The sequence below is a fragment of the Temnothorax longispinosus genome, unplaced genomic scaffold, assembly GCF_030848805.1.
Source record: "Temnothorax longispinosus isolate EJ_2023e unplaced genomic scaffold, Tlon_JGU_v1 HiC_scaffold_39, whole genome shotgun sequence".
Lineage (NCBI taxonomy): Eukaryota > Metazoa > Arthropoda > Insecta > Hymenoptera > Formicidae > Temnothorax > Temnothorax longispinosus.
Genome location: NW_027270220.1, coordinates 20,175 through 42,390, shown reverse-complemented (window position 1 = coordinate 42,390; position 22,216 = coordinate 20,175). Strand labels below are relative to the sequence as shown.

At 34.3% G+C, this 22,216-nt stretch overlaps 1 protein-coding gene across 1 annotated transcript; it reads left to right on the top strand.

Moving 5' to 3' along the window:
- Positions 1-300: 300 nt before the first annotated feature.
- Positions 301-21,331, top strand: LOC139824471 (uncharacterized). The gene is made up of 5 exons (XM_071796998.1): positions 301-481; positions 600-697; positions 16,839-16,967; positions 17,221-17,354; positions 20,934-21,331. The coding sequence occupies exons 1-5, from the start codon at positions 472-474 to the stop codon at positions 21,148-21,150; spliced, it is 588 nt and encodes a 195-aa protein (XP_071653099.1). The 5' UTR covers positions 301-471; the 3' UTR covers positions 21,151-21,331.
- Positions 21,332-22,216: the final 885 nt, after the last annotated feature.

Here is a 22,216-nt window from a genome sequence, read left to right as displayed (position 1 = left end):
ATTTTTCTTTTTAAATTTAAAAAAAAATTAAGAACCAACAAACGTTGTAATTAGGCCAACAATCACCAACAAACGACCAACAAACGATAAAAAAATATGAAAATTAATAAAGTCGAAGTTGACCGGCTGTTACCAGAGCTGCTCCAATCGCCACCCTTTACCCGTGATCCAAGTGTCTCTGGTGTATATTGGAGTATGCGACGCGAACAAACCTTAATAGACTGTGATTGGTCAATTTCTTAACATCTTGAGGCTTTACTACAGCTTACTACAGCTATTGTAGATCGGGCATAAAGAAAGCACGGAATGCACGGAACGTCGGAACACACGTAGCGCGCTTCGCGGATCTCTGGCCGATTCTGGCGCAGCCTTCGGTAAGACAGTTCATGGTGGTATTCGTGTCTTTCACGATATTTCGATATTTGATCATCAATTGCGACTCACACCTCACACGTATAATTTCGAACCACGATGCCACGAGGTAAGTCTATTCTTTCACAAGCGCTTGTCTCTTCTTCTCTGTCTTTATCTCGTACCACGTTCTCTCGACGAAAGGGCAACTTCTGTTACGCTTTATTATTGACCCGTTTTTCGTACAGGAAAATTCGTGAATCACAAAGGCAGGAACCGACACTTCACAAATCCAGAGGAGTTGGAGGAGCAGCGGCGCCAGGAAGAGAAGAAGCAACAGTGGAGAGTTAGTATTTTTTTTTAGGTTAACCGACATAGATATACGGGCTGTTTAATTGAGACATCTGGCTATGTAAACTTTTGGCGCTTAAAATTTAGCTTCTCCAATTTGTAAAAATGGAAAAAACCAGGTATCTGATGAATGCAATAAGAAGTTATGAAAATAATGTCATGACATTGTTGTCTGCTTTCTTATATAAAACAAAAGAAATAGTATACTTGTAAGGACATGAAAAAATGGATAAATACCCATTTATCCATTTTGATTTAGTTATCATATTATGTACAGTGTACAATATGTATGTTATCTTTCATGCATATGTTCTATTTTTAAATTAAACTTGATGTTTATTTATTTATAACTATGATGCAGGATATTTAATACAGCAAATAGAACTGCAAAGAGTACTAAATGAAGTTTTGTTTTAAGGAGAGACTAAACTATATTTTGGATGTTATATTTGCTCAATTAATTCTTGGGTCCTTTTTGTGCCACTTGACTGTTCTCTATGAGATTATCAATGATCTTTTCTTAGCTTCATGTTTTTCGTATATGATTTTAAAACTTTATTCATATTTATATCTCTGGATTCAGCAGACATTGATGGCTGATTTTCGGTAAAGAGTGCTCTACACGGTGCTACTTTTGACGCTGGCTTCTTTTTATCGCCTGTTTCTTGCTCTCCCAGAGCGAATTTATAGCTGACAAAGTTGTTAGCGTTAAAAGTATTTACATATTGCTGGTAAATAGTATGAAGTCGCCAGTATTTTGGAGAGAATTTTGTTAGTTGACCATCTTGCGCATGTGCAGAATGGCGAATTATTTGCCAGTCGCCCGCTGATTCATTCACTACCGTCTTGACACGGAGCTTCTCTTCTCACGAACGCTGCTACCAAAGTCACCCAGCTATTCGCTTGACGAGAACGTTAAAGTTGAACACGTCATACAAATTTACCAGCAATATGTAAATACTTTAACGTTTACGACTTTGTCAGCTAGAATTTCGTTCTGGAAGAGCGAGAAACTAGCGATAAAAGAAGCCAGCGACAAGTGTCAAAAGTAGCTCCGTGTACAGCACCCTTAAAGCACTTTTAAGACTTTAGTATATCACCCGGGTCTAATTATGATGAAATTTTACAAGTACGTAGTACTTACTAAATGTAATCAGAACCAGAAGTGCGGAGTTGCGGAAATATCTAGTTTCCGAGAAAATTAAAGGACCCCGGCATATTTTTATGGAAATTGGGTTTCGGTGAAATTGACTGAAACTTTGGAAATAGATATAGACCGGGAGCCCGCGACAAAATTTCTGTCAAATCTTATTCACAGCCATATTAATAGAATTAGTTGTTTTAATCGAGTAAGAAAGGTACATGATATTGGCGAGGTCGGTCAGCGGTACATAGATGCAGAAAATTATAACAAACATGTAATTTTTGAACGTGTCCTTGTCAAATCTTATTCACCTTGAAACTTGTTTGCTAGTTAGTTTTTAATAGATAATTTATGAAAAAACGTTTCTTACACCTGGCAAGCGGGACAAAATTGTTCTTACAGGTTGTAAACAATGTAATATTTCACGAGGGTGATGTCAAATATTATTCACTTTGAAATTTATATGAGAGGTAAGTTTGAACTATAAATAATACGAAAAAAAATTCTTACGGCTTGAACGCGGACCAAACGAGTCCTTACACTGGTTTGAAACTAAAAATTAAGAGCGCCCACGACGCTCTTTTGCTGCAGTGCGCACACGGTAATTTTCCTTTAATGTAGTATGTTAGTATATAAATCGGGTTTGTCACTTACGAACATGCAAAATAGATGGACAATAAAATGTGGAATAATTTTTCATTGTATATTATTCATTCTTTTTATTAAAGTAATACGTATAATGTACAAAATCAAATATTCTGAATCTCATCGTCACTGTCTGAATCCTCAGAGGAGGAGTTCAAATTTATACCTGAATAATTTAATTCTAAGTCGTACATAGAATGATCAATTTCATCGTCATCCATTTCTTCTGATTGATCTGAAATTACATAATTCATGAATATTTGCTAAGAATTGTAGAGGAATCAATTTTAAATAACAATACAATACCTTCATTTTCTTCATTCGGATTCTCCACGACGATGTCGTCGATACTTATTGGCATTTGATCGCTTTCAAACCATTTGAAGGAGCATGTGTCCTCCTCTAATTTCCAACCAAAGTCTTCCATCATGAGATGATTTATCTGTTGTCTGTGCGCGTTTCGCCAAATGTTTGCGATATAGATGGATCTCAGAATGTTGTTTTAATTCTGCTTTGCTAGGAGGTAGCACTGACCGATTTATATACTAACATACTACATTAAAGGAAAATTACCGTGTGCGCACTGCAGCAAAAGAGCGTCGTGGGCGCTCTTAATTTTTAGTTTCAAAGCAGTGTAAGAACTCGTTTGGTCCGCGTTCAAGCCGTAAGAATTTTTTTTTGTATTATTTATAGTTCAAACTTACCTCTCATATAAATTTTAAAGTGAATAATATTTGACATCACCCTCGTGAAATATTACATTGTTTACAACCTGTAAGAACAATTTTGTCCCGCTTGCCAGGTGTAAGAAACGTTTTTTTATAAATTATTTATTAAAAACTAACTAGCAAATAAGTTTCAAGGTGAATAAAATTTGACATACCCTCTGCTTTTTTTTTCATTCCCCCACAGGAGTGTCCCACCCTCCAGGTGTAAGAAATGACTTTTCAATATTAGAAGGATGTACTCTATCGAATATATAGGGTTTCCCGATGAATAAGATTTGACACAAATTTAGTGTTACGGGCTCCCGGTCTAATAGTTTATATGATGCTGATTGAAAATTATAATCGGCAAGATTCACAATAATCGACCGTTTAAGGGGATCCTATAGTGACAGTCGTTATCGATATTTTGTTAAATACATTAAACTTTTAATTGGTTTTACGGAATTGCAAAATTCTTTTATAGAATTAAAGTATGCACAAAAATGTAGAGTGCTCCGGTCAATTTTACATAAAAAAAAAAAAATTATAAATTTGAGCACAGAGCTGTCACTGACGACAATATTTGCTTAATACAAAAATACTGTAGTTTATATATATCAAATGAGATACGTGCCCTCTAGGGAAAACATGTAGTAAGAACAATATCGCGCAATTAAAACTAAGATTGAAAGCCTAGAAAAAAAGTTGTATGTATTTAACTTTTATATGTGCAAAAGCACATTCAGGTTGATAGGATAAGCAGTATTGCGTGTAGCGAGAGATGGCGCAGCAATCGGACAAGGACAGATACCTATAGTTAGACAAGGACAGATATAGAGAAAACAGGATTAGAAACATCATCGACATGAAGGAAGTTTGGTCTTCGCAATAGGATCTCCTTGAGCGCTATAAGCGTTCAAAAATCAAAATAAGGCGTTATCCCTACTGAAAAAACTATTAAATCCAATTAATATATTAATTTCAATAAAATTCTAAAGGGTTTATGACATTCCGTTGGCCTAGTCAGAATAATAAAAAAAGAAACTATTAGATATAAACAGAATCAATCAAACAGTCAGAATAATCTGGTATTAATAAGTTATAAGAAGAAATTTCTGACTAGATTTTAATAATTTGTATCATTTTGAATTGCATTTGTTTTCTATTGGTTTTTATGACTTTTAGTAAAAATTTAAAAGTATTGCCAATAGACTATATGTTTCTTAAGGTTTTAATGGGAACTTGTCCCTATTGGAATTAAATGGAAATTCTCAAATAAATGTTTAATATATTTTGATTGGCATTAACACGAACATGTATCTATCAATATTTATCAGGAATTTAAATAAGGTGTTCTATAGATTTCTATAGGTATTAAAATAGGTACTACTTACAGGTATCAATAGGTAATATTTTTATAAGTATTAATAGGTGTCCAATAGAATTTATTGGGAATTCGCAATAACATGGTCTATATATTTCTGAATGTTTTAACGGGAACAATTGTTTAGGGAGTTTTACAGGGATTTCCTAATAGACTGTTCTGTACATTTTTATAGGTTTTAAAAGGAACTGACGTCTTGTGGTTTTTAATAGAAATTTCTAATGAACTATTCTATACGTTTCTTTAGCTTTTAAAGGGAATTTGTCTGTATTGGTGTTAAAAGGGAATTCCCAATGAATGTTATATATATATATTTTAAATAGTATTACCAGAAACATATATCCTTCTTGGATGCGAACATCACACTCATTTGGGCTCGACCATTCTTCCCACGAGTTGTTCATACTATTTTTCCTAACAAGAGCGTGAAACAGGCCGCTTTTCGCGCTTGTTTTACAATTTCATTTCTCCACTAGTTGAGAAATGGCTCCATGTTTCAACGCCTACGCCATCATTGCGAAATGGATCGTTTTGCTCACTCAAAACAAGCGCGAAAAGCGGCCCATTTCACGCTCGCGTTAGGAAAAATATATTTTGACACTTTATCCAAATAATTCAGGAGTGATTGGATAGGAAAAAAATTTTAGACAATATATGTTTGCCAACTATATGTTTAATTGATTTTAATTAATTTTCAATTATTGTATGGTTTTCCAAAAAGCTCTTTCCAAATTCTCCAAATTTTTATACGATTGGAAAAGATAATTATAAATAATTTTAATTAGTTTGCCATACATTGGCAATACGGTCCGTTGTTCGTTCTGAATTACGCAAGAAGCGCATAGACCACATAAACGCATCAGACGCATCAACTGCCTCAAGTCAAGATAGAAGCAGTCAATGTGCTGGGAGGAGTGCTAAGAATTCAATACGGTTAGTACAATCTAGGGAATTCTCTGCGCTACAAAAGCGCTTTCAATGAACGCATTGGTCTAGTTTACATCGATCTTTTGTTACGCGTATCAAATAGTATATTTGAGCTGGTCAGCCAACAATTAAACTAATTTATTAGTTATTTTACTATTTAATACGTATATCAAGTGATTGATATAAACTGGGTCATTGATTAAATCGGAACGACTTTTTATGTTGTCTACGCGCTTCATGCGTAACTCGGAACGGATCCATAGAAATCCCAGAACTCAGGTGGAAGGCATTATTGACGCCAACTGTACATACCTGTATTTGTATTTCATCAAAATCGGACTTGGGCAATATACTAAAATTAAACCATGTTTTTTTCTAAGTCCCGAGCACATAGAAAAACTTGAGAGGGGATTCTAGTGTAACCGGGCGAAAAATGATTTTTTGGATTTTTTAAACAGAAAACTATAAGTAATATTAGATATTTTTTGTGCTGTAAATAATTTTTTGCATATGGATCTGTTGTGCGATTCTGTAACTCGTTATGCATCGTTATGTGCTCATAACGACAGTTGCGAAACTTTTTTATCATATAGTATACCTGCGCAACCTTGTGCGCAACTGTCGTTATGAGCACATAACGATGCATAACGAGTTACAGAATCGAATTCCTGATCCAATATGGCGGCTTCTAATGGCTAATTTTGATATTCCATTATGGAAATGTATCACTCGGTATATTTTTTCTGATCGGATAACGGATTGGTTCAAGACATTCAAAGGAAAATGTTAAAAAGCCGATTTTTTGCCGCTCGGGGAAATGGGTAAAATCTATTCCATACGTTTTCCACACATAAATACAAACCAAACATACACCTAAGGCCGCCCGGAACTCTGGGGAAAACTTTTGGGGGTAAGCTGTTTGACTTGCTAAATAAGGTGTTGAAATGGGACCACTTTTCAGTTCTTAACGTTGATCGAAAGGCACTGAATTGAGAATCTTCCCGAGTTCTCACGACTTTGAATAATCTGTGATGATGAATGGAAGGTGTTTATGGTCAGTTTTGAGCTAATGAGCTTATAATGTTCCCCGTAAAGGTGGTGTGATTGTGATGAAATGGTCAAAAACTGAAGGAATTCTACTTCTTATGTGACATTAACGATCTTTGACGTGATCTTTCGACATTATTGACATAGTGATAATGGTGACTATGACGTACACTATTGGATGAATATTACGTATTCGCAGAAATATTGTAGAAAAAAAGTCTGTAGGAGGCTCGCGCGCGTGCACACACTCGGAAAAAATCTCAATTCAGTGCTTTTCGATCAACGTTAAAAACTGTAGTCCCATTTCAACACCTTATTTAGCAAGTCAAACAACTTACCAAAAGTTTTCCTCGGGGTTCTGGGCGGTCTTAGGTGCATTTTTGATTTGTATCTATGTGTGGAAAACGTATGAAATAGATTTTATCCATTGCCCCGAGTGGCAAAAAATCGGCTTTTTTTAACATTGTCCTTTGTTATTTCATTTGTAGTAGGGGAGACCGGGGCGAAGTCGTCACCGGCACAGTATAAGTAAGAACAGTAGGTTCACTCCGTGTCGGATCTATTGTTCTTCGTGGCAAACGTCCGCCATGATGTTGATTGCTTGATCGTGTTTTATTTGAACCGCTTACTATAGAAATCGCTTGATAATTTTATATAAGAAGTAAAAAAAAATATAAGAAATATATTAATTAAATATTCGAAGCAAAAATGTCACAACACACGCACATAAGTAAAAAATACATGCGCGCTTTATTTGAATAATAGAAACCGCTTGTGATAATTATGTAAGAAATGAAAAATATAAGAAATATATCATACATATTAATTAAATATTCGAAACAAAAATAATGTCACGACACATTTTATTCATGTATATTTTATTCATTTTATTTATGTATTAATTTTTTTATGTATTTATTTATTTATTATTTTATTACATAATATTCAAATAGCATATTTTTATTACTGTATTTATATATGCAATGTATCGGCGCGTATTGTATTTGTATTTATTAAAAAAATTTTTTTAAATAAAATTATAATACCATGAGTAATAAAAGTGGTTATCGATATGTTTAAAGATTGTGGGATCAAAGCAAACTATTCTGATTTCCGAAAGATTCAGAAAGGTACGTATTCATTATAACAAATACATGAATACGTAAATACGTTAAATACACATAAATACATAAATACATTAACATATTAATACATAAATAAATATGCTATTCGTATATTATGTAATAAGATACATAATAAATAAATACATTTGAAAAAATTAATACATAAATATATTAATACATTAATATATTTAATGCATTCAAGTCTTAATTATATTAATGTATTAATATATTTTATGTATTTTTTATGTATTTTTTTATGTAATTTTTTTTATTGTATTTATTGAGTACCTATATATCTTATTACATAATATACAAATAGCATATTTATTTATGTATTAATGTGTTAATGTATTTATGTATTAAAATACACATAGATAACCTCTTTTATTACTCGTTATAATTTTTATTTAAAATTTTTTTTAAATAAATACAAATACAATACAACTGACGCGCCGATGTATCTAACCAAATGAACTGTCAGATGACAGCCGCCATGTTATTGATTGCGCGAATCGCCATATTCATTTACCAACTTCTTAGAGGAGTGAACCTACTGTTCTTACTTATACTGTGTCACCGGGGCGGAGTCGTCATTGCAATTATCTCGAAATCTGTATGTTGTGTGAACTCACCATTAATACTGTAAACGCGGCTTATGGTGCCCACGTGACCAACAGAGTTTACTAAGGTTATGTGTCAAGTTGTGATTTTTATCGAGGCAAACGTGTTTTTGGAGGTTGAAAGTAAAATTTTTTGCGCGTTGAAAATTTGTAATATTTTAAATATTATTGTGTCTCTGAATCTCAAAGCAAGTGATTTTAAAGAGTAATGCATGCTGAACACGAATCCAGTGAAGTTTTTTTATTTTCATTGATTTCTAATATTTTATGAGCGACCAAACTTGAAACTTGTGTCCGGGGCGAAGTTGTCACCAAGCCATATCATGGAGGCTTCTGGCGAAAATTAAAGTCAAAGAAGCAGCAGTGGTCGGATTCCGGCGAGGACTTGGATAATATGTGCTGCGTGTGCTCAGAGATGACAGAACAGAGCTGACGAGAAACGTGCGAGCGTAGGGCACATAAGTGTCTGCGCTTTTCTTGTAATTATTTTCTGCCATCGTGTTTTTAATTAATGTCTTTATTTTTTTTTTTAATAATTAATAGAATGTATCCTATCATTTTTCATGATCGGAATTATGAATTTTCATTAAGGGTTCACTCTTTACAACGGTATACCACATTTTTAAAATTATTTGTTTTGTTAAAAATCGGCACCGAAAAAATAGTGACGATTTTGCCCCGGTCTTCTCTATGCACTGGTATAATGTCTTTTGAATTGTTCATTACGGATCCAGGGTCAAATTTTTTCTAAAGTTAGTTCTAAATATTTTTAGATATTGTTTGATACATAATTTACAATAAAATTTCTGTTGAAAAACGTTGAAAATTAATATTCTTTAAAGGACTTGGTTAGCGTAGCGAGTGAGAGGTGTATGCGTGTGCGAGCTGCGAGGAGGGAAGGAGAGAGTTCAGAGCGAGTTAGAAAGCGCGGTAGATGTTAGAGCGATAAAAAGGTAGAAAGAACCACTTAGGATAAAGCTAGGGTAAAAAGCAAGACTGGAAACATTAGGTTTACATAAATGAGAGGTAAAAGGTGTTTTAAAAGGAGGTAAGGTGAGCGGAGGCGAAGGCCTACCACGGCGCTGGCGAACGTTCATAAAGTCAGAAATTCTGGCTCGTTGAGTATAGAGTAGGCAGTGACATCAGCCGACAGCCAGAGATAAGTAATAGGTATTAGTATGTCCGAACAGACCGAGGGTAGAAAGAAGAGTGAGAAGGATGAGAGAGAGAAAGAGTTGGAGAAGGATAGGGATAAAAGCTCGGATCTACCAGTCATGAGAGGGAAAAAGAAATTTATATAACATGTGCGTGAAAAGTGGCCCATTCCGCGCGCGCCATCTGTGCGACAAATAGCCAATTTCCCACGCGAGAAATTCCCCACTCCTACCGTGCGGAATCGGCTATCCGTCGCACAGATGACGCGCACGCAATAGGCCACTTTCCACGCACTTTGTAATATAAAATAGGTCTCAACTTTCCGCACTTGTTACACAAATAACTATTACGCCACACTGATAGCAGTAAAGAAAGGAAAAGGTAGGCCCTCTAGGAAGATTAAGGGCTGGTTGTTCCAGCCTGTTGGTAAACTACCTAATAGTTAAATCATATGTACGTCTTTGTTTATTTTTTACATTGGACAAAGATAGACATATGATTTAACTATCAGGTAGCTTACCAATAGGTTGGAACAACCGGCCCTTAAAAGGAAAAGAGATCATCTTCAACTAATATTTTAGAATATAGTAGGGGCGATAAAAGTATGGACGGTGACTTAGCTAAGATTAAGAGGAAGAGAGAGGAGAAGGAACAGATGATCGCCGAGATCTTTAAGAGGAGTAATAAAGTAGATAGAACGCCTCCAGATATAGGAAAATTGAAAGATGGAGAAGGAGCAACAATAAAAAAGAAAGAAGAAAATGAGACGCAGTTTGCATTAGAGAAGAAAGAAGAGGACGGATCTGTCCTTTTTGAGAGAAATTAGAGATGTGATGAGGACCTGAGGGACGAGATGAGAGAGAGGAGAGCGTCTTAGAAGAGGAATGGAGAAAGAAAGAAAAAAGGATGAAGGAAAGGATGGATAAGCTAGAAGGGAGACTATCGAAGATTGAACAAAGGAGTGAAAATATAACGGAAGAGGCGACCGGCGCGGCAAAATGGAGGAGATTGTGGGAAAGGTGTCGGAAATGGTCAGGAAGAGAGAAAGAAATATGAAGGAAAGGAAGGGAAAGAAAAAATAATCTAGTGATCAGAGGATTACATAAAGAGGAAAACAAGAGCTTAATGGACACAGCGGAGACGTTTCTTGAGAGGGAGTTTGGTGCAAAAGCGGGAGTAAAGAAGATGCGGTCAACAGACAGAGAAGGAAGATAGTAATAGTTGAAATGGACTGCTGAGAATCGAAGGAGAATATCATGAAGGAGAAGAAGAAGCTGGGAAGTAAGAGAATTTTCATTAAGGGCTTACACCTGAGTAGAATTTTGAAAAAATTGATTTTCTTTTTATTGCATTTCTTGAAAATATATAGTTTCAAAAATATTGTGTTAAAATATTATTAAGAAATTCGAAGAATTGTAGAAGTTACGGAAGTTTTACTGAAGCGGGGCGGAGCGGAGCGTAGCGGTATCGCGCCTTTTTCGCCGGTATCGCGAGATAGCTCTCTCCTCTCAGGACTTCGTGTCCTTCGAGAAGCCTATCCTCAAGTCGTCATCGAAGGACTTTTATATGGCCCCGGAATCGCCGACTAAAAATAAAATTATAAAAAAAAATTTTTTTTAAACAATTTCATTGTTAATTAACAAAAAAAATTTTTTTAATTATTACTAATATTTTCGTGTCAAAATAAAACTTTTGTCTTTTGCATTTTTTTCGTAAGACGAGTTGTTTTCAAGTTATAGCATTATAAACAATTAATGATATCCAAATCTCTTCTCAAACTTTAAACGCGTTTTTCTCGAAACATGGTTTTTAAAAACGGTGTTCACGATATCTCAAGAACGGATCGATAGATCTTTTTGAAATTTGGACACGATATTCTTGGATGCTTTGTCTAATTAGCTACGATCAAACTTTTATAAATTTTTTGTTACAAATGTTTAAAAAATGCATTGGTAACTTGAAAAAATAGGTAAAAAATCGACTTCAAATTTCAAACAACCGCCATTTTTCGAATTTTTTTTTTTAATTTTTTTTGGTTCGTAGCTAACTGTCTTGTATATAACTAATTAGGAATTTAATGCATATTTTTGTACCAGATGACGTGACAACCCAAAATGGTGAACACCGCAAAAAAACGGGGCTTACGTTGATGCCAATAAACAATATTTATTGTTAATAAATTTTAATTAAAAAATTCACAAACGTACTAGAATACATGCTCTTTTTAACAGAAAAAAAAGTTTTTAAATAAAGCAATTATTTCCCCAGAAAAAAATTCCCAAAATATGGTCACTTTACTCAGGTGTAAGCCCTTAATCACGACCTGTCCTTTGAGGACAGAGAAGTGCAAAGACGGATAAAAGAACGGGCATGGAAAGAGAAAACAGAAGGAAAATGGGTGAAAATAGGTTATAGGAAGCTAGAGGTACAAGGTAGGAAGTATGTATGGAGCGAGGAAGAAAATAAGCTAATGGAAAAGAAAAATTTATAAAGGGAAGCCAAGCAATGGAGGCGTGTAGACATGGGGTGGTGGCGTACAGTATTGGGGGGAGCGGCGGAGGACCGAGACGGCGCCGGGTGTCAGATGCTGTAGGGGGTGGCACTGCGGCGGGACGTCGAGGCGACGGATAAAGAGGAAAGGGGTAATAGCGGAGAAAGCTGCTTGTTTGGGTCGAATAAGAGGGTACAGGGGAGGGAGGAGAGAAAGGTGGTGCGAGAAATTAGAAAGAGGGGTTTCAAAGGTATTTATGGGCGGAGATGGAGGCGAAAATGGTAATTGTAGAGGGATTAAGGAGAAGGTGGTCAGGGAAGGGAGGAGGAGGTTAGGGCAGAGGGCTGAAAGGAAAGGATTGATGAATCTTTAGGTGCAAAAGTGGAGCAGGGCAGAGAGATGACAGGTGGCGAACTGGAGCTGGGGAGCTGGACAGGAAGTGAAGGAGACAATTTTGGGAGGTGGCGGAGGAGGAACAGAGTCCAGCGGGAGTTCAGAGAGCCTGCCGCACGAGGAAAGAACCGTTTAAAGTAGGGAGGAAAGCGAGGGAGTAAGGGAACTAGGGGTATTGTGCGTGGAAGGGAGGAAGGTGAATTAGTTTGTAGAGGGTCGCTTACGGCCAGGCCGGGAGTAGGGTTATATTTTTGTATGTTTGTAAATGGTTGGGAATGTCTCTTCAAAACGCCTTGCAACCCTGAGGGGAGTCAATAAACGATACATACATACATAGAACTAGGGAGGGATAACAGGAAAAGAATAGATAGACTATGGAACGATAAATTAGATACAACCAAAGAAAGAATATTAAGGCTCCTGGGTAGTCATTGCAGCCATATTGAATTCTTGCTATCGAGGCGAGAAATAACACCCTATTTTGTCGTCCGTTTTATTCTGAAATAAAAAGACATTTCAATAAAAAATTACTATAGATCGTACCTCTTGGTCAATTTTACGAGTTTCACGAATACGTTAAACGTTATAGCACAAGTACAGAGCGAATAATAAAGAAATTAAACGGACGACAAAATAAGGTTGTCAACATGTCACAGAGCAGAATTCTCCATTGGAGAGAGTTCTTATTTCCACCGCGACGGTACATCGCCACCGTCAACACGGAGTTCTCGGCTCAGGGACCAGGAGCTTTAAGGAAATTATATAGAGAAATAGGGAAAAGATAGAAGATGAGAAAAGATAGGTGAAAGTAGTAGTGATAAATAATGACGAGTTTTAGCGTGAGGAAGTTCCTGTCAAAATTTCGTTAGTTCTGGTGTGGTTGACTGGCGATGTGCGGATGGATGAATGTGTTAAGGAACCTATTGTAAACCAAGTCCAGCCGAGTAACTTGGCAGCAGCCGAAGTTAAATAAATATTATTATTTATTGTTAATATTCTTCAAAAACTGATAAAATTGAGTTAAAAGCGCCGCTATATTGGGGATCCGCCATTATAAATTTTTTAAATTTGACTCCAGATTTAGTCATCGACCCAAAAAACATGAGTGTATCAAGTTTAGTGCAAATTCGTTGAAAATTGGCAGAGCTGTTTATGGTGCTCATATATGAGTCATTACCAATTGTGGCACGGATTTCTTTCGCCCATATATGAGTTACCAGTGAACTGGTTAAGCCCTAAGAAATTGACCAATCACAGTCGAATGTGAGAAAAATAATCGACTGTGATTGGTCAATTTTTTAAAACTTATACGGCTTAAATAAGCGGTTGTGGCCTGCATAAATCAGTTTTTAGAGCAGCTGCTCGAAGTGTCGTCCCCCATGCTCCCATGATCTTTGGACATAATAGCGTCGAACCATGGACCGGCGAATTCTGGCGAACACGTTGAGATCGTTCTTGATTTCATCTTGCTCAGAACCTTTTGCCGCTGACATTCCTGATGTTATAGCGATGTAACAATGCGTTTGCGACCCCGGATCCATTTGCAAAAAATGATCCTTATGGTACCCCAATAATCTCGGAAAGTTTGTCGGTTGAATTTCCGAACATCCTGTATACAGTGTGCCGTTTTATTTGCCCCAGCCAAATATCTCGAAAAATATGAAAGATACGGAAAAACGTTTCAGACAAAAGTTGTTTGGTTTGAAGAGGGACATATGATTTCGATGTGACTCATGTTGTAAATGTCATCGTTTTAAAGAAATTTTAAAGGCGACTAATTTCTTAAATGGAATTTGGTTTTTTCTTTGAGATAAAAGTTGTAGATCTCTTCGAGTTTTCAAAACACTATAATAAAGTTCTCTTTTGTTAAGAATTTCCTAAAATATTTTAAATTTTGTCATGATATTTTTAATATAAAATATAAAATATCTCGTAAAATATTCACTTTTCGATGACTTTATCTTGATATTTTTATACATAGAATAATGAAAGAAAGCGAATAATATATAATAATAATTTTTACACCGAAAGTATATTCGTAATTCGCCAACGTATAATAAACATTAGACGTTCATTTCATCGAAATAATATTGATTATAAAATAAATTTAATAATTTAATTTAATTTAAGGGGACTAGGCAGTCAGATTTGGTAAAAATTTAACCTTTTGTGGGAATTAATTACAAGAAAATGAATACAAATTGTGACTAGTACTTTTAGGTAATGTTTACTAGTACCAAAAACAGTAAAGAAAAAAAATTTTTTAAATAATATATATGTATATGACGGCGCTACAGTCTTCTGATACATAGGCGGTTTTTCTGGTGCCGTTGTGGTTTTGCAGTGATCCTGGCCATAAAAAATTGAATTGTACATTTTTTTTTGGAAAATTTGGCACTTTATAGGACCCCATTCTGCACTGAACCTATTTAAAAAAGAAAAAAATCAAAATTAAAGAAATGGCAGCTGCAAATGTAAAAAAACGTGATTTTTCATTGAAAAAAAGGAGCTATTTTATTTTATTTATTTTTTTTTGTCAAAACAGAAGTTTTCACAGACTTATGCGTAGGTTCAGGCCTTAACTAGACATGTTTTACATATGCTCAATTTTTTTTAAATCGATTTGAACCTCCGTCTTTTTGCAATTACTGCAAAACGAAGAGAAAAAAAGATTTCGAGAAAAACGCGTTTAAAGTTTCGTTCGCCGCGCACGCTAGCGCTCGACCTTTTTGGCTGTCAAATCCTTAATTTTGCGAATTTTAACATGAACCAAACGGCATTTTACTCGGGAAGGATAGTACTTTCGAAAAATGCAATAAAAAAAATCGATTTTCTGACTGCCTAGTCCCTTTAAAGTTTCGTTCGCCGCGCACGCTGCCTATGGAGCGCTCGACCTTTTTGGCTGTCAAATCCTTAATTTTGCGAATTTTAACATGAACCAAACGGCATTTTACTCTGGAAGGATAGTACTTTCGAAACATGCAATAAAAAAAAATCGATTTTCTGACTGCCTAGTCCCCTTAAATTGTTTGAAAATGAGATGCTTATATATATAAGTATCAAAGATTATTAACGTCTTGACGATCAATCGGACCAAAACCAATGGTCGAATCGTCACGATGATTATTTGACAATATGTAGTCGATGAAATAAACGTCTAATAATTTTTAATAATAATTTTTTCAGTCGATCGCTGTCTTTCGATTCGGAACGACGTGTCACCTGTTTGTTCCGTTCGCATTATGATTACGGCTCTCTGGATTGCGACTCTTTTTAAAAAAGAATTTTTGACAAAGTTACTAGAACTGCAAGAACCTTACGTGTGGCTAAAATAATTCGTGAACATGATGAGATAGAAATCTCTTGATAAGGACACAAAACCAGTGTCGAAACGTAAGTTAATGTAAGAATCTTCGATATTAAAGTCAGTTTGGTAAAAAAATATATTACTTTTGTTAATAATTTTTACATTTGCAATTTTGCAAAATTGAATGCGTCTACAAAATCAATCAAATTTGTTAAAAATTTTTTGTTTTTTTTTACAATTGATTTTTTTTATTATTTAATGTATAAAAGTATCATGGTAAAGTCATCAAGAAGTGAATACTTTTCGAGATATTTTATATTTTATGTTAAAAATATTACGACAATTTAAAATGTCTCAGAAAATTCTTAACGAAAAAGAGCTTTATTATAGTACTAGCTGGTTACCCGGGCTTTGCCCCGGAGGACATGTGTAATAATACACGCAAATAATCTCACTCAATAGTCTCTCTCTCTCCCTCTCCCTTTCCCTCTCCGAGATTCGGTCAATTATTTCGCGTAAGAATTAAAAAAATTAGAAAAATCGGTTTCCAGAAGATCGGTAACGAAAAACTATACACTCATAGCACTCGCCGGAAAATTCTACCCCTATTTTATATGGTTGTAATATAAAATCTGTCCAGCTGTTCTTGAGTTATAAATGGTGTAACTAACCTGACTTTGTTTTATTTATATATATAGATTTTGAAAACGTCTTGATGAGATCTATAACCGTTATTTCAAGGAAAAAATCAAGTTTTATTTAAGAAATTAATTGTCTTTAAAATTTCTTCAAAACGACGACATTTACGGCATAACTCACATCGAAATCATATGTCTCCCTTCAAACCAAACAACTTTGAAACGTTTTTCCGTCTGAAACGTCTGAAACGTTTTTCCGTATCTTCCATATTTTTCGAGATATTTGCTTGGAGCATTTAAAATAGCACTCTGCATATACATATAGGATAGCTTCTATTGTTAGTGGGTATAGTTATTGTAATATTTACTAACAGTTGGTTGATTGATATATGTATAATTGAATCCTTATTAGGTCTGGCGATTACACACATTATGTCCTTGAGCTTCTTTGCATTCGGTGATATCCATCATTTTTTTGCGCTTGGTCTTCGGGTTTAGACGCAGATGTGTAATCTCTATTGAAAACTGAGTTAATTCAAAATTGATTTTTTTAGAAAAACAAAGGGCAGGAGAGTTCTAGTGAGGAAGAGGACGATGAGGAACCTAAAACGAGTGGAGCTAATAGGTCAAAGAATAGCGCTACAGATAGCGACAGTGAGTCGGAATCAGAATCGGAAACAGAGGTATGTATGGCCTGGTTTACACCGATCTCTTGATACGTGTATCAAATAGTATATTTGAACTGATCAGCCAATAATCAGACTTATTTACTAGTTATTTACTATTTAATACGCGTATCAAGTGATCGGTGTAAACTAGGCCGATGTGTATGCGTGCGTGAGATTAAAAAAAATCTTTTCTGCACAGTTACATATTTTATAAATAAAGTGTTACATGTTTTAATTTTTCATTAATTATTACTCTGTTCTTCTGCAGGGAGGAAAGGCAAAAGGTGTAGAAAATTTAATTCAAGTAGAAAATCCAAACAGGGTACAAAAAAAAACTAAAAAATTGTCTCAATTGAATCAGTCATTAGACACTGCAAAACCAGAACTGTCTCGAAGAGAACGGTACGTGTGCAATTGTTTTGATTGTAATCCATAATTTTTAAATAAAATAGTATAAGGACCCTCGAAATTGAAATAACTGAAGTAAAGGCTATAAGGGGTCAGACGCAGATCTCCATGCGTAACATCAGAATTACTGATTTATTGGTTGTTGTGATTTACATCAATTTTGGCTCAACTTTGAGCCATCTTCAGCGGTATAAATTAAAATAAATTAAACGTTCTCCATACTACATTGGTGAGCTTACTGATTCGAAGTTTCAGAAATTATGTTGGAAAAATAGACCAATTGATCCATATCTGTAAAAGTTGTTACATTAATGCTGCGAAAAAGTTTGAGCCTTTGCTACTATTTTGTGCAAAAGCACATGCAGGTTGATAGGATAAGCAGTATTGCGTGTAGCGAGAAATGGCGCAGCGATCGAACAAAGACAGATTACTATAGTTAAACAAGGACAGATATAGAGAAAACAGGATTAGAAATGTTGACATTATCGACATCGAGGAAGTTCGGCCTTCGCTTTAGGATCCCCTTAAGTCTCTTCGTAGAGAGTATTTTTATCTACCATAATTTATATTCATTTTGTGTATGGCATTGAATTCCACGTTTTTTAGACTGATTGGTGAGTTTTTTTAAAGGTTTTCTTCTTTTAGTTATTAATATCGCAGCATTAATGTAACAACTTTTACAGATATGGATCAATTGGTCTGTTTTTCGTACATAGTTTCTGAAACTTCGAATCAGTAAGCTCACCAATGTAGTATGGAGAACGTTTAATTTATTTTATTTTATACCGCTGAAGATGGCTCAAAGTTGAGCCGAAACGTACGTATAACGGATTGATGTAAATTACAACAACCAATAAATCATTAATTTTGATGTTACGCACATTTACTTCCCTTATTTCATAATTTTTTAATAATATATTTTGAAGATACACTGCTGGTTAAAACGCCATTAATTGAAAATGTCTGCTATATGAAATATAAAATCAAACTTGTGCATTATTACAAGTGCATTATTATATGTGTATAATTATATGTATAAGTTTATCTTCAGAACTAATGAAATGATTCCGCATAGCATCTGAAAACAAACTTAAAATTACGATCTTAAATATAAGATTCGACTATGAATACTGTTCTGGTAGTGGTCGTACTACTTATTGGCTGCGTTCAGCCGAACCTCTGCTTAGCGAAGCGAAAGGTTAAAGATTACGCAATAAGTTAAGTTTGTTTACACGTTTTCAAACTTAGGTTAGCTATAAGAACATACAGCCGCTAATTATTGCCGCTTGCATGATAATAGGTATGTTCTTCTTAAGTTGCTGCATAATTAAAAACGATTAAATGAAAGAGTGATAATGTATCTTCAAGAAACAAAATATACCAGTTAGGCCAGTCATATTAGACTAATTTCAGGGGTTAACCTTCCAATTAATCTTCCCAGGTTGCAACCACCATGAATCGCTTTGATTTGAGGTGTTATAATTGGGATTTATTTTGCTTCGCGAAATTAATGGGGAATACAAAGTTATTAACAATATTATAAATAAAAAATGCGATTTTTTTATTTTTTCTCAAATATCTCGAAAACTAAGCAAGATAGGTAACAAACTATACGTACCTTTTTTGTAGAGCGTAAAATTATCTGCAATAATGATCTGAACTACATTTATCGTCAATTAATCTGACAAAAACTATGGTCGAATTGTCACGGCATTAGCCAAACGTTGTCGAATATAAAAATAGAGTCTTTCTCGTTTATTAATTATTGGCGAAACAAATACATATGATTTTCTGTTATTATACAACGTTGACCTAAAAATCGATGTTTCCATCTTAGTAAGATCTGTTATTGCGATGAATATTACCACATGCCTCGGTGGTCGAATTGGTACGACGCCCTACACGGAATGAGCGAGGTTCCAGGTTCGAACCCTGGCTGAGGTAATATTTTTTGCAATAAATTTAATTATTTAAATTTAATTAAATGAGATGCTTATACATAAGTATCAAACATTACTTCAACTTAAAAAGACCAAAACCCATGGCCGAAAAAGTCTTGACATTAATCTGACCAAAACTATGGTCGAATTGTCACGACATTAGCCAAACGTTGTCGAATATAAAAATAGAGTCTTTCTCATTTATCGTCAAGTCAGTCGTTTAGCTTGCACCACGGTCGTGGTATTCACGACCGTGGCTTGCACGCGCCGTCAAACTCCGAAGCTTGGATCTCGAAAACCCTCAATTTCATTGTTTTTTTAATGTTACACCGGTGATTTTTTCCGTCACTTAAAATGGAATTAAAAATCCACAAAAAAATCACACATTATCTGAGAACTACAAAGAATACTTTTCATGGTACAACCGATTTTTTAGACCCTTTTTGTTTAGTTTGTAGCTATGTAAGCAAAAAAATTTTGACTTTTTGGAATAATCTTTGTTTTTCGCTGTTTTCAGACCTTAGAATTCATTTGAGACAAATTTTATCATATGCATTTTGTTGTGGACGAAATTTGCAACAAAAAAGGACCCTTGTATTTTTCTCGTACGACGAACGCTGATTTTTTTATTGACGCGCAAAGTTATCCAATATTGCACACAGGTCGGCTAACGCTTGTTTTACACTGAAATAATTATTTTCCATGTGCAAGCTAAACGACTGACTTGACGATAAATGTTGTTCAGATTATTATTGTAGATAATTTTACGCTCTATAAAAAAGGTACGTATAGTTTGTTACTCTATCTTGCTTAGTTTTCGAGATATTTGAGAAAAAATGGAAAAAATCGCGTTTTTTATTTATAATATTGTTAATAACTTTTTATTCCCTGTTAATTTCGCGAAGCAAAATAAATCCCAATTATAACACCTCAAATCAAAGCGATTCATGGTGGTTGCAACCTGGGAAGATTAATTGAAAGGTTCGATGTCTAATATGACTGGCCTAATTATAAACAATTTTGAACTGTTGCATTGACTTCAAATAAATGTTAGAGTAGCATATTTAAAAGATATATGTCGTGTAATGTTTTTAAAATATTGTAACATTAAAACAAATTATATTACGAAATAATATTTAAAAAATATCTATATATTATTAAAAATACTTTTAAATATCACTAAAAAACGTTAAAAAATTTACGTAAAATTAGTATTTCTAAATGTTACTTTAATGCTTGCTTACTGGGGTTATAATTTTTTCTACATAGACGAAAAATTCTTCTATCTATCTTCTAAGATAATTCATAGCTCAGTTTTATGAAAGAAGCTTTATGACCGTAATCCTTTTTTTTTTTATTTAAACAATGCTATGTTATAACCATAATTGTGCTAAATATAATATATGTATAATATACATATATTTACTTTTAAATTAAGAAAAAAAAATTGAGTACGACATGACTTGGACAGAGCAGTGTTTTATTGGAACATATTTAAATTTTATGTGGTCTCTTTTGAGTTGGCAGTGTATATCCATCTTGTAATGTATATCATATGCAGTGTATATCATATCTTGTATCACTTGTCTCGTCCTCATTATTGATACAAAATTTATGTAATTTTAAAATTCAGAGAACAACTGGAAAAACAAAAAGCCTATGCAAATTATCAAAAATTACATGCGGCCGGTAAAACAGATGAAGCTCGAGCAGATCTGGCGCGATTAGCTATAATTAAGCAACAACGAGAGGAGGCTGCGAAACGACGGGAGGAAGAGAAGAAACAAAAGGAGATGGCACAACAGAAGAAAACCGAGCTAACGCAGAAGGCGCTCGGGAAAAAGTCTTAGAACGTTTCGATGAAATTACATGACTAATTGATCGCTACAATATTAATCCGGAGATTGTTCCGATTCTCAATCTCAATGAAATTTGGTAAATCGGCCCACATGTTTGCTATATGCGTTTTATGATATATTAATATCATTGTTTATATAAATACAATGAATTAAATACACCTTTATAAGTGTCTGTCAGTTTTATTAATTGACCTGCTGAGCAAATCATATTTGAATTTTTAGATATTAAGATATTTACAATGAGGTGAATAGTTTTTCAATATACAATGGATTAGTCTATATTCTATATAATTTTTATCTTATTGAGATATAGATTCTCGAAACGGGTTATTATTGGTTGCATCCAGCTTACTGACAAGGGGAGGGCGCGAGGACCGGAAATGGATTTGAACAAAACTTAATTCTACAATAGCCCTTTACTAGCACTAAAACATAATAAAGTGCGCGCAATATCTGGAATGAAAAATGCAATTTGATCATTGCCTTCAAATTGTATATAACATTTAAAGCAATAAGTAATAACTATTATTCGATAATAATAGTTATTATTATATAGAAGTTAATTAAAAACATTTTTTAAAGATAAAGTAAGCATTTCCCTTTATTTTATTTTTTATTTTTTGTTAGAATCATTAAATTTGTTTAAATAAAAAAGTTTTGCTTAAATTTAACTTTTTTAATCTTATTTCTGCTGAAAGGGTAAAAAATTGCAAAAAGGACGGAAATTGAATGCAAGCCGGCAGCGTAGTAGTCAAGCGTTTTTTAACGAGAATAATTTATTATTCCTATAAATCTAATAGTAATATCTACATTTGTAGTTCCTGCCTTAATCTAGCTTAACCTACTTTATCAATTATGTATAAGTTGAACTTTTGGACATCTCTGTATATCTATCCTATGAGATATAAGTTGTACGAAAAACATAGAAAAATCTATTTGTCAAATGAAAGTCAAGCGTCATAGCTGTTGTACTGCGTCACTTCGACGGAAATCTCTGTTAGCAACAGTTAGCAAACCGGTAAACATGCGTCGCTTATTTTTCAAGATCGTTTTTCTC

Bases quoted from the DNA above. Each gene is read 5' to 3' on its own strand.
- LOC139824471 (XM_071796998.1), top strand. The intron at 16,968-17,220 runs GTATGTATGGCC...GTTCTTCTGCAG, and splicing joins AATCAGAATCGGAAACAGAG to GGAGGAAAGGCAAAAGGTGT. The intron at 17,355-20,933 runs GTACGTGTGCAA...TTTAAAATTCAG, and splicing joins GAACTGTCTCGAAGAGAACG to AGAACAACTGGAAAAACAAA.